Here is a 13527-nt window from a genome sequence, read left to right on the forward strand (position 1 = left end):
GCTGCGAGGCATCGCTACTGCTACCATGGATTGTCTTTCCAATCTGTCATATGGTCTTTCCCTTGTTGTCAGCTGCCCTATTCACAACAGTGACTAGCTAGGCTAGATTTGAATTTAAGGTAAACACAAAAAACGTGTGCTAAAGAAAAAATGGACCAGACTGAGTGAATAATTCCCTATATAGATCAGTGAGCAGTGCTGACCAACACAAGAAGAACCAACACATAGAAACCGCAGATCCCGACACTTGAAGCCTTTAATGATGGAAGGTCCTGTAACACAGTTCCAGTTTAGACTTCATAAGGAGGTAGTGTTTTTGTTATAAACCAAGATTCATATTTTCTTTGAAAGTCACATTTTATGAGGCTTTTAAAAAATTTCCACAACAAGCATCAACAACCTTCAGGCCACAACTCTTTGAAGCCACATCCGCAATGGAGGTCCTGAACATGGTCCATTCAGATTCCATGTCCCCCAATGTGTGAGAAAAATTCTCCCAGAAGTGCGAGTGAAAGACCTCGCAGACATAGGTGTCCACCAGACTTCACTCTCACTATCCGTTTGGGCTTACCAGATCTGACCAGCAGTCCCCCCCCCCCCCCCCCCCCAGCAGATGCAACTCACCACCAGGTGGTGATCAGTTGAAAGCTTTGCCTCTCTCTTCACCTGAGTGTCCAAGACATACGGCTGAAGGTCTGATGACAAGACTTCAAAGTTTGCAAGAAAACGGCTTTTCACCTGTGTGAGTTCTCATGTGACGCAACAAACTGCTACTTACACTGAATCTTTTCCCACATATTTTGCAAGAATACAATTTCTCACCTGTGTGTATTCTAAGATGATCAGAAAAACTTTTACTGTGACTGAAACGCTTCTCACATACTTTACAAGAATACGGCTTTTCACCTGTGTGAAAATGTGACGCAACAAACTGCCACTAAGACTGAATCTTTTCCCACATATTTTGCAAGAATACGGCTTTTCACCTTTGTGGGGTCAGAAAAAAACACCTGTTTTTTACACTTTCAGCCTGCTGAAATGATGCCTTCAACCGTGGGAACTACAACAACTTGCCTGACAGCTCTTCTACACGGTATTAACCTGATTACCAGTGAACGTAACATGTGCCACAGACAGTTTGGTTGTCTCAGCCGTTTGGCTCATCAGGGTTAGGGGTTAGAACAAAAACACCATGATAGTGATATATGTTGCCCAACTGATTCAGAAGTGGACATTTTCCATGTCCTCAAAGCAGACACATGAATCCAGATAAGAATGTGCAATCAGACACATTGCTGTCCTAAAGCTGCTGTAAAAACACTTTGTCGGTCTTTATGTTAAAATGTTTCACCTGATTTTTCACCAAAGCAGGTGTAGAAGCAGCAGAAGGCCTGTAGGTGGTGTGCTAACTTAAAGGCTGTGACATCACAAACTTAACTGACACTTTCATTTGATTCAGCTTTTTATTTCTCAATCATCATCATCACACTTCTGCTCAGAGGGTCACAGACACTCTTCATCTATATCAGAGTCATGGTAAAATCAGGCTTTGAATGATTTCTGAACTGTTCGGTTTCTGGACCAGAACCAATAATGGGCCACATTAAAGATTAAATCCAAGAGTAAAAGGTGAAAATACAACATCCACGATAACCAATCATAAAGGAAAAGGATCACTTTTATTGATCTGACAACGACAGTGAAGAGAAAGAAAAAATGTGGAGAAAGACCGAAGTGGAAGGACCTGCAGCAAATAATCCAGCTGTGAACTGAACAGCTGACTTGTTGTTGAGGACATTTACAACCTCATCACTCCACTAGTAGGACTTCATCTGCAGAGACACCCAGACCTAAACTTTAGAAGAAGCAGATTCACTGTTCATGGAGCTTCTTTACAGAACAGATCAGACAGTTTGATTGACAGGACAGATGATCAGAGGAGCTGAGTTTTTACCACCATGATTTGGACGGGGACTAAAGAACGGGTGGAGTTTGTGAGTGAAGCAGCAGCCAGTAAAGGAGTAGATCAGAGCTGCAGCATCAGCATCATAAAAGGAGACCAGACCCTGCTCATAATCCACAAACACCCCCACCTTCTCAGGAGCAGACTGAAGACTGAGACGGACTGCAGGGTCATTAGCTTTGTACTTATTTCCATTTCTCAACCATAGAGTCCAGAAACCTTTCTGAGGTCTCACTGTGATTTTTCCCTTCCTGTTGATCGACTCTCTGGCCACTCCTACATCCCATTCAGTTTTTCCTTTAACTTGAACCTCAAAGTAAAATCTGCCTGAAGAGAAACTCTGATTTCCTAAAACATTAACACAATGAGAAAATCTCTCTGGATTATCTGGAAGATTCTTCTCCACATCACAGTGATTCACTTGTTTTCCATCCTCAGACAGCATGAGGTTAGGATGAGCTGTATCAGGATCCAGAGTAACATCCACTGCATCCTGCTGGAGCCTCTTCAGCTCAGCCTCAGCAAACAGCTTCTTCATCATTTTACTGAGTGTCTCCTGCAGCTGAGCCACAGCCCTCACCACAGTCCCCTCATATGATGATGGACGGACGCTGACCTCTGTCCTGTCCTTGGTGGGTGGAGCAGCTTTCAGGGAGGAGAAGCTTTGGAGGAGGTGGAGGTGGTCTTCAGAGCGGGAGAGCTGCTCCACCTCAGAGCTCCTCTTCATCAGCTCAGAGATCTCCTGTTCCAGATCTTTGATGAGGTCTTCAGCCTGTTTCTCAGTAGTTTCCTGTTTGTCTTGGATCTCCTTTATCAGCTCCTTCAGGCCTCTCTCAGCAGACTCCTTCAGAGCAGTGAAGACCTGAACACCTTCTGCTGTCTTTCTGTCTGCAGCATCTTCACTGATCTTCACCGACTCTTTGACCTCCTGAATCTTCAGTCGTCTCTTCTGGATCATCTGCTGGATTTCAGCCTCTGTCCTCCCCAGCTCTGCCTTCTTTCCTTCATATTCTTCTCTCAGAGGAACAAACTCATGAGTCTTGTGGTCTAAAACAGGGCAGAGCATGCAGACGCATGTCTGGTCGGTCTTACAGAACAGCTCCAGAGGTTTATCGTGCTGCTTACACATCCTGTCCTCCAGGTTCTCCACGGGCTCCGTCAGCTGGTGTCTTTTCAGACCTGAAGCTGTCAGATGAGGCTCCAGGTGAGTCTCACAGTAGGAGGCCAAACACATCAGGCAGGACTTCAGGGCCTTCAGTTTGGTTCCAGTGCAGACGTCACAGGGAACTTCTCCTGGTCTGGCAGCTTGTTGCTCTGAGCTGCTGCTGCTGGCTTTCTGCTGAGCTTCACGTCTGAACTCAGCAACCAGCTCACGGATGAAGGTGTTGACTCTCAGTTGAGGTCGAGTGCTGAAGTTCTCTTTGCACATGGGACAGTCGTACAGAACATTAGCATCCCAGTGTTGAGTGATGCAGCTTTTGCAGAAGTTGTGTCCACATGGTATGCTGACTGGATCGGTGAACACATCCAGACAGATGGAGCACAGAAACTGATCCTCAGATCGCAGGTTGCTGCCAGCAGACATGTCCGCATTCTGAGGACAAGAGTCAGAGAGAGAAAAAACATATTTTACACTAATGAAGACAATGCATGCAACAACTGTCCGTACGCACAGATTTGTTCGTAAGTCGTGGGTACGAGTGATTTAAGAGAATTTGCGCATTCACCAATCTTTTCATATTTTACGTTTTCTTTCAGGTACGAACAGAATTTACAAGTGATCCAGACCTGTCGTAGGAGTTTTCCAATCAAGTTTGCTTGACTAATGGATTGTATATTTAATTACTTTGAACAAACATAAATAACTATATACATTATAACCCATAATGATGCTGACATTATTCTGTTTGACTTAAATTATGCACTAATTGATGGTTAATCTGACTCTGTATATAACAAGGTCAATGGGAAGCGTAACCAGCGGCTGACTCGCTACTTTTGGATGCCTTAGTGCGTCAGGCTCTTGGAAGAGAGTGTGCGTTCCGAGACCGTGTGGACAGACGAATGGCTGACATCGCGATTTAGATCACCAAGGACTGTGCTGCTGCAAATATGCAGCTTGCTGGAGCCACAACTCCAGAGAGAAACACACCTATCAAACCCAATTCCACCACACCTCCAGGTCCTCACCACCCTTGGATTTTTGGCCACTGGAACCTTTCAGAGGGAGGTTGGAGACTGATCGGGGGTGTCCCAGTCCTCTGTGAGTCGTGCGCTCCCCTTGGTCATCAAAGCTCTCATCAGTTTATCACCCATGGTACATCAGATTCCCATACACCGCTGTCCAACAAGTACAAATTAAGAGGGACTTTCATGCCGTGGCTGGACTGTCAATCATAATTGGAGCACAAGACACATATACGCATCAAAGTCCCCGTAAACTGCTCTATAGCCGAGAGAAGGCATGCCAGATTTGCACAATATAGCCATTAACTCATTGGCTGCCAGCCATTTTCAGTGCAGAGAGACCCATACTGCCAAGTGTTTTACAGTATTTTGACTGATTTTCCAAGACCCACAGAAAAGTGTGTCTTATGACTATGTACATACCGAAATTACCAAAAGAAAGAGTAGACTCTCTTGTTTCATCAGGAAAAAAATGTTTGTTTCTACCATTTTCAGTTCTTTAGTAATAGACAGTAGAACATAGGTTGGTTACACCAAAAACAGCTGTTTTTGACCAAAAAATGGAGAAAACAAGCTTTTTGTGCAAAGAAACCTGTCAAGCAGAACAGCGACTATGATGCTAACATTTTTTGCTTTAGTGACACCTCAAACATCTGAAAAGTGGTTTCCTTCCATAAAACAGCAAAAGCAACACTGAGAAGGTATTTTGATAGCATAGCATTGTCTGAGTCATCAGAACTGTCTGGTGGTGCGCTCCGCTGAGGTGAAATACGTGCACGCCGACGACTCTCTCCGCTTGGCCCGGGTATCTCGTCGGTGGATAGTAGTGGTACACTACTTCTGCCGCACAGAAGGCTCTGTTCGAGCGTTAGCTGCCCAAATTTTTTGTTTTGTCTCGCCGGCAACATTTTCTCCTTCTCCGATCTTGGCAATTATAGTTTACAAACATTTTGATTACTCTCATTGGCTTCAAAGCCGCTTCAGTCTTCTTCTACAATCTATGTGATCTTTACTCATCTCCCATCCAAAGTAAGTAATTTTGCCAGTATATTCTCTGTTTAGTGTTTACAAGCCTAAGATTTAGTGACAAACTCCGCTAGATTGTTCCCCAGCCCGCTCCATTAAAAAACGCAATTGACGTCTATAGACGTCTTTGGCAGTCAACGGTTGAATTTAAATTGACGTCTAGGCAGCCAATGAGTTAATGAGGGTCTCCTACTACCTGAACCAGCCCAGGCAGACCAAAAGGTGCCAGAAGGCCCCCCTCATGGACCGCTCCATCAAAGAGCCATCATGATGAGGCAACTGATTGCACGGCTTTAGTTGCAGTCATCGAGCGCCTGGCCAGGGCGAAACGCAACACAACGCAGACAGCGGTTAAATACGCACGGGTGGCATTCATCATTTACGCAGGTCATTTACACACTTTTTCCCAAGTTAAGAGTGTTTGTTGAATCTGACGTGGCGTGTTGATACGAGAGCTTCGTACGAAAAAAATTTAGAATGAAAATACGAAAATATTCCTGCATGAGGCCTAATATAATCTTAAAGCTTCCAAATGATCCTAAAGTTGAATCTGTCCTGATGAGAGTCAGTCAGGAGTGAAGCTTCCCGTTTGGTGGAAGCTCTGAGTTCTGTGTTAATGCACAGTAAATACAGTAAATATTATCAGCTGTACTCACCAGTGTTTGACTCAGTGGTTGAGAAAGAACAGATAAACTCTGTTTATTTCTCTTCTGACAGAAACACAGAGGTTTGTCTCGACTGCAGCTCTGCCGTCACTCTGGCAGACTTCAACTTTTATTTCAGGGAAATGACGATTAAACTGTTTTTTCCAGTGTTGCTCCGCCTCCTGCTGCACCTTTTTGTCAGCATTTGTTTCCTCCTTCCGGTTCAGACGTGATTATTTACAGACTTTTGGCACCAGATGAGTTCAAAGTACGAATATATTTATGAGTTTATTGCACGTTACTCAACTCTACTTTATTCATAAAGCCCTTGAAAACAGCCGTGGCTTTCTACAGTATTTTGTTGATAGAAATAGTAAATTCTAAATCCTTCCACCAGTTTTAGTATTGTTCTGTGGCTGTTTAACACATTGCCTGAGTTGAATATTGTTACAAGATTTTAGCTTCAGATTATCTGTTTCGAATCCAGTAACAGCAAAAAAACTTTCATCAATCCATTTTCTTCAGCTTATCCGAGGTGTGGTCTTAGAACCACCAGGTCCGGCAGGGTAACCCAGACATCCCTCTCCAGTGAAACTCGTGAGCTCATCCCGGTGGATCACAAGGCATTCCCATGTCAGATGGGACATCTAATCCCTTCAGCGTTTTCTGGGTCTGCCCCAAGGTCTCCTCTCAGTTGGATGTAACTGGTGACCCAGAAGCTTTCAAATCAGATGCCTGAACCACCTCAGCCGACTCCTTTCTATTTGGAGGAGCAGTGGCCCTGGTGCAGCCCTGGTGGAACAAGATCAACTTTGAGGAAAGAATGCGGACACAGCTCTTGCTTTTATCATACAGGGACAGAATAGCCTGCACCGTTGTTAGCTTTCTCCAAGTCCACAGAACATTGACTGGATGGTTAAACTCCCATCTCTGGAAGAGTGAAGATCTGGTCCACGAGTCCATGACCTACACAATAACTACATGGCTCCTCCTGAATCCGAGGTTTGACAATTGGTCAGAGCATCTTCTCCAACATTCTGGAGTAAACTTTCCTGGGGAGGCTGAGTGATATGATGTGATTCCCCCATAGATTATGTTTATGTTATGTTTATGCATTTTATCCAAAGCGACTTACACTCATATAGGTAGCGTATGGGGGTCTTGCCTGAGGACCTGGAAGTAGTACATTTCATGTGGGTGGGTCAGGATTCGAACCCCGAGTGTCCCCACATGAAAGGTGGCAATCTCACCACTACAGATAGAGTGCATTACATTGCATTACATTACATTACGGTGATTCTGCAGACGCTTTTATCCAAAGCGACTTAAAATAAATGTGTTCCACATCGGTAGGCAAAAGAACTTCAGGTCACAAGAAATCATAAGTGCATTTCCTTCCAAAACCAAACAGCTAAGAGCATAACTAGTGCTAGAGTAAGTGCAGTAAGTTAGGTACCGAGACAAATGGGAAGATAAGTTAGAAAACAAAGACAATTTAGGAAACAACTAAGTGCGTAAGGAGCTGGGACGAAACAGGTGATGTCCTCAGAGGGCGGATCTGGGTAGTGTTTCCTGCAGAGAGGGCAGCGACTCAGCTGTCCTGACATCAGTCGGAGATCGTTCCACCATTGGGGCGCCATAACAGAGAAAAGCCGTGACCGTGTGGATGGTGCACAGGGACACCTGAGTGACGGGGCAGCCGGCCGCCTGGAGGCCGCAGAGCGAAGTGGTGGGGCGGGGGTGTAGGGCTGGACCACAGCCTGGAGGTATGAAGGAGCTGTTCCTTCCACTGCCCTGTAGGCCAGCACCAGAGTCTGAAACTGGATGCTGCAGCTACAGGGAGCCGGTGTAGAGAGCGGAGAAGGGGAGTGGTGTGGGAGAACTTGGGGAGGTTGAACACCAGACGAGCAGCAGCTTTCTGAACCAGCTCCAAAGGTCTGATGGCAGCCAGCAAGGAGGGAGTTGCAGTAGTCCAGGCGGGAGATGACCAGAGCCTGGATGAGCACCTGTGCTGCCTTGTCGGTGAGGAAGGGGCGAATCCTCCGGATGTTGTAGAGGAGGAATCGGCAGGAACGGGTCACTGATACAATGTTTGCCGAGAACGACAGTTGGTCGTCCAGGGTCACACCCAGATTCCTCGCGGTCCGGGTTGATGTCACCACAGAGTCATCCATGGTGATGGCCAGGTCTCTGAACGGGCAGCCCTTCCCTGGGAGAAACACCAGCTCAGTCTCAGGTTGAGCTTAAGGTGGTGCATCAACATCCACTCCGAGATGTCTGCCAGGCACGCAGCAATGCCTCCACTTGGGTGTCAGAAGGGGGAAAAGACAGAATCAGCTGGGTGTCGTCTGCATAGCAGTGGCAGTGGATGACAGAACCAGGAGATGATGTGTAGAGGGAGAAAAGAAGAGGACCCAGGACCGAACCTTGGGGAACCCCGGTGGTGAGCCTACGTGGCTTCGACACGGACCCTCTCAGTGTGACCTGGTAGGAGCGACCTGTCAGGTAGGATGAGAACATGGAGAGTGCAGAGCCAGAGACCCCCATTCCCTCCAGGGTAGAGAGATGGATGTGGTGGTTCACTGTCAGATGCTGCAGACAGGTCCAGGGTTAGGGTCCAGGAGAACCAGGACAGAGGGGAGAGAGTTAGCTCCAGCAGTTTGGAGTGACTCAGTTACTGCTAGGAGGGCCGTCTCAGGTGAGGGGCCCACCTTGAACCCGGACTGGTGGGGGTCCAAGAGGTTGTTCTGGTGGAGGTAAGAGGACAGTTGTTTAGAGACAGCGCGTTCAAGAGTTTTGGACAGGAAGGGTAGAAGGGATACCGGTCTGTAGTTCTTGATCTCTGAAGGGTCCAGAGCTGGTTTCTTTAGAAGAGGAGTGACTGGCAGTCCTGGAAGCAAAGTCCTGATGTCAAAGATGTGTTAATGAGGTGGGTCAGGTAAGGAAGAAGATCAGGGGCAGCAGAATGAAGGAGAGGGGAAGGGACTGGGGCAGGTGTGGGTGGTGTGGACAGCTGGGGGGTGAGGGAAGGAAGATCGGATATTGTTAACCTTGTTGTCAAAGAAGTCGGCGAAATCGTCGGGGAGGAGGGAGGAGGAGGGGGTGGGGGTGGGGGTTGGAGGAGGGAAGAGAAAGTTTGAAAGAGTTTTTTGGGTTTGGAAGCAGAAGTTTGAATTTTGGTACAGAAGAAGGCAGCTTTAGCAGCAGAGAGAGAGGAGGAGAAAGTGGGAAGCAAAGACTGGAAGGCAAGAAGGTCCTCAGGGAGTTTACTTTTCCTCCATTTGCGCTCAGCCGCCCTCAAGCTCCGCCTCTCAGTACGCACTGAGTCCGACAGCCAAGGGGCAGGTTGAGCTGAGCCTGCAGGCCGAGGGGCGGGTGGAGCTGAGCCTGCAGGCCGAGGGGCGGGTGGAGCTGAGCCTGCAGGCCGAGGGGCGGGTGGAGCTGAGCCTGCAGGCCGAGGGGTAGGTGGAGCTGAGCCTGCAGGCCGAGGGGTAGGTGGAGCTGAGCGTGCAGGCCTGGAGGTGAGGGGACAAAGTTTGTCCAGAGAGGAGGACAGGGTGGAGAGAAGAAGATCAGTAGCAGTGTCAGGGGATAGAAAATAAAAAGATTCAGGGGCAGGCAGAGCAGAGAGAACAGAAGAGGAGAAGTCAGTGGGGGAGAGAGAGCGTAGAGACGAGAAGATACCATGTGGGTGGGGGGAGGTGGAGAGGGAGGAGAGGAGAGGGTGTAGGACATGAAGTAGTGATCAGACAGGTGAAGAGGAGTTACAGAGAGGTTGGCGCTAGAACAGTGTCTGGTGAAAATAAGGTCCAGTAGGTTGGCAGCCTTGTGGGTAGGAGGAGATGGGGAGAGAGCTCGGTCGAAGGAGGAGAGAAAAGAAACAAGAGGGTGAAGCTTCTCTGTCTCCGAGAAGGATGAGGCCGGAGCCATCATCAGGGAATTGAGAGACCAGAGTGTCTAATGCCACGTTCCTGGCTGCCCACCGCTCCAGGTTGGCATCTGTCTCTATGAGTGTGTGACCCTGTGTGTCAACAGGTGCCAACCTGGATGGGTTAAAAGCAGAGGACAAATTTTGTGTGTATGCATGACCAATAAATCTAATCTTAATCTTAAGAAACTTGGACAGGGCTTGACTTTAGGGCTATGCCTTCTCATCCTGACTGTAACCCAGGGGTCCCGACTGCAAAGGGTCTAATGGGATTCATTACCCTCGGTGGGTCCTCAGTGGCTAAAGGAGCCTGGCTTAGGCTGGCGTTCTCTCTTACCAACAGACATGTCCTCTTTTTAAAAGAAGTCCGGCTGAATTATCCAAATCGTCTGGGATTCTGCTCAAGTATGTTTACATCGTATTTGTGTTGTGTTTCATTCCTTTCACTCACTTATTACACACTTGCTCTCCTCGTAGCCCTACAGCATAGATGGAGTAGAAATGAGTCGGGGAGGGCGAAGGCAAAGTCTCACAAAGACAGGGTCTCTCTCTTCATGTCCCACCTTCTTGCACAGCATCTGACTGTAGGTAAATACCATCATGAGTCGACCACCTTCTCTCTTCAAGGATTCAGTTGCACTACGATGAGCACCACTGACTGACCTCAGCCGAATTTCTCTGTTTACAACAGCTAGAAAATGTTTACGAAATTACAAAAAATGCATGTTTTTGTCTTGGTCGTGATTCATAGGAAGCTCAGTGCATGACATACAAAGCAATGGCTGATTTATTCATCTTCTTCTTCTAATCTGTGGCCATAAAACCCCACCCGGTCGAGGCAGATAGCCGCTCCTCCTGGTTCTGACGGAGGTTTGTTGGTTCTCTGTTGGTTTCCTTTAGCTCGGCAACTTTTTATTTTTTAAATTGGTTTTGTATGAATTGGACTACTCCGGATTTCAAAGAATTAGATGGAATTGAATCTGGTCTTTATAGCACCGTCAAGTTGGGTTTTTGTCTTGTCTCCATGTTTTGTCATTTCCTGTTTTATTTTGAAGAGTAACTCTCCTCTTGTTTCAGGTCACTTGCCCTTCCTCATGCGTTGGAGTGTCTTTCCCGAATCCTGATTGTGTCCACCTGTTTCCCATTTGCCCTCATGTGTCTTATAGTCTGCGTCTCCCTTTGTCTTTTGCCTGAGTGTTTCATTTTGTCGTTCACCCGAGCCAGTCACAGTCACAGTAAACCTTGCCTTGCCAGTTCGAATACAAAGCCACGATTCTTTGCCTCCTTGCGTGTGATTTAAGTTTCATAGCCATTTTTGATTTTTTTTTTTTTGTTATAGATAACGTTTCAAAGATTTTGTAGAGCCTCTGGTTTTTAGGAGTGCATTTAGTTGTTTTGTTTCTAGTACGAAGTTGTTTTTCCTCCTTAGGTAGTGATTTTTGGTTTTATAGTTCATAGTGAATTGCCCTCCTCTTAACAGAGTGAGTTTCTGTTGTTTTTTTCCCTCTTTTATTTATTAAGTTTTATATAATATATATATATAGAATAATATTTTTATAGCTTATTATTTCATCACTACATATTGGTGGTTGGATATATATAATAAAATCTGCTCAATTGGATCCTCTTCATCTGAGTCCTCTTTCAAGCCCAGGTCTGACAACTTTTTGGTGAGTTGGTGCTACTAAAATAAATAAAACTGAACTGGACTTCTCGACACCTGAGAGTTTCTGTCACCTGGATGCTCAGGGAGGGGGGCTGACTTTTCTTAGTCGGGCAACCTTTTCTGAGCTGAATTAGATCAACTTTGCTCATAATCAGAGTGAATGCGACAGATATTGGGCTGTACAGACTAAGTAACTTTAAACTGTTCTGACAGGACTTTTGCTCGCTTTCAAGCAGGTAAAAGCGATCTCAGGTTGTGAAACCGATCAGATCCATTCAGCAGCTGATAAGGTGAGTGTGTGTGCTCAGGTGTGGCGTTGCCACGGCAACAGGAACCCACCGGGTGTGGTTCAGAGTGTGTGTAAGCAGGCACTGTCAGGGTGTGTTTGATGGATCATTGTGTGTGTGTGTGTGGTGAGTAAGAGTGTGTCTGCGACTCAGGGCGTGTCCGTCTGATTTCATACCTGCAGGTTACGCTTCACACATGGAAACAAACGTAGCTGCAGGGACAAAAAAAACATGAATAATTCGAGCTCAGAGATCCAGCAGTTGGCATCTAACCTTGGATTGTGAAACAAAGTGATCAGCAGAAAAACGGGACCTTGTAGCCACTGAAGATAAAAGCTTTACTGCCAAAGAACATGGGGTTTCGCACCATGTTTTTAGTTCTTAGTTTTGTGTTTTATCATGTTTTAGTTTATCTGGTGCCTTCGTGTTTAGTTCCTGTTTAGTCTTTAGTTTTCTAGCTCATGTTTAGTTTTAGTTTCTTAGTTCAGTTCCATGTTTTCCCCATAGTTTCTGTTGTTCTCCCATCACCCTCATTTACACCACCTGTAGTTTTTCCATCAGCTGCACTCACTCCCCTATCACCCAGTATTAACCCTAACCCAGTCAGTATTTAGTTTCCAGGCTTCCCCGTGCACTTTGTCAGATCCTTTCACCCTTCACGCCACGCCAAGTCTTGCCAGGTTAAGTCTTTTGCCTTTTCGTTTCCCGGTCATGTTTTGTTTTTTCACAGTTTAGTTATTGTCATCCGGCTCAGCCGCGTTAACCTTTTGTTTTGTGTTAACCTTGTTTTTGAATAATAAATCAGTTCGCTTTTTGAAGTCCGCATCGCACCCACCACCCTAACAAAAGAACGTGTTTTTGTTTGCATACATGTTGGAAACGCTGCGCAGGTGTCAGTCATCGCTCACCTGGTATAATCCCCCAGTTTATCACAGCAGCACACACAGCAGCACACACAGCTGCACACACAGCAGCACACACAGCTGCACACACAGCTGCACACACAGCTGCACACATCTGCACACAGCAGCACACAGCTGCACACAGCTGCACACAGCTGCACACAGCAGCACACAGCAGCACACACAGCTGCACACACAGCTGCACACACAGCTGCACACACATCAGCACACAGCAGCACACAGCTGCACACAGCAGCACACACATCTGCACACAGCTGCACACAGCAGCACACAGCTGCACACAGCTGCGCTGACAGTCACACTCACACTGTTGATATGTTAACTTTCTGTTACACTAATAAAATGCAAAAATATGTTTGTTTTTTTGTCAGCTGTGTAGTTTATCTGGAAATAAAATGGAAGTTAATTCGGTTTGAACTTGACTCTTGATGATGTAATACTCCTTCCCTCCTTTTGGGCCTCATATCTGCTTCTTTTAAAGTTCTGCTCAGACTTTCAGATGGTCTGCAGCTGTTGAATCGGATCAGTCATTTATTCTTTTATTTCAGAGCTTGTGCTTCAGTGCAGCTTCAGCTTCTGTATGTTTAAAACTGCTTCATCAAGCGCCACCTTCCCCATGTCGGTGGTCCTTCCACATCAGTCTTTCTGTGCTTAGTGTTCCTGTTTTTCATGCTGAATGACCATCTCTGGTTTAAGGGATCCTTCCTGCTGATGCCAGGCAGATTGTAACTCCAGCCAAAGATTTATAATTCAACGTGGTAACGGATACTTTATTGTGTCGTGCTCCTTTGCACAGTCGTGTTCACAGGTATCTGACTTGTCATGTTTTCCATTTTCTCTGGAACAGTGCGAGTATTCACATGGAGATATTTAAACATATTTAATTCTCTGTGCTGTGAAACG

General features: G+C 46.3%; 2 protein-coding genes across 2 annotated transcripts in view; one reads left to right on the forward strand and one right to left on the reverse strand.

Moving 5' to 3' along the window:
- Nucleotides 1-13527, forward strand: part of LOC142398498 (uncharacterized) — a 462406-nt gene that overhangs the window by 375048 nt on the left and 73831 nt on the right. The window lies entirely within an intron of this gene.
- LOC142398517 (E3 ubiquitin-protein ligase TRIM39-like) lies at nt 1795-3548 on the reverse strand. Its single transcript, XM_075482556.1, has one exon. It carries the CDS (start codon nt 3546-3548, stop codon nt 1905-1907), a length of 1644 nt encoding a protein of 547 aa, XP_075338671.1. The 3' UTR covers nt 1795-1904.

Source organism: Odontesthes bonariensis, chromosome 14, assembly GCF_027942865.1.
Source record: "Odontesthes bonariensis isolate fOdoBon6 chromosome 14, fOdoBon6.hap1, whole genome shotgun sequence".
In the NCBI taxonomy this organism is placed as follows: domain Eukaryota; kingdom Metazoa; phylum Chordata; class Actinopteri; order Atheriniformes; family Atherinopsidae; genus Odontesthes; species Odontesthes bonariensis.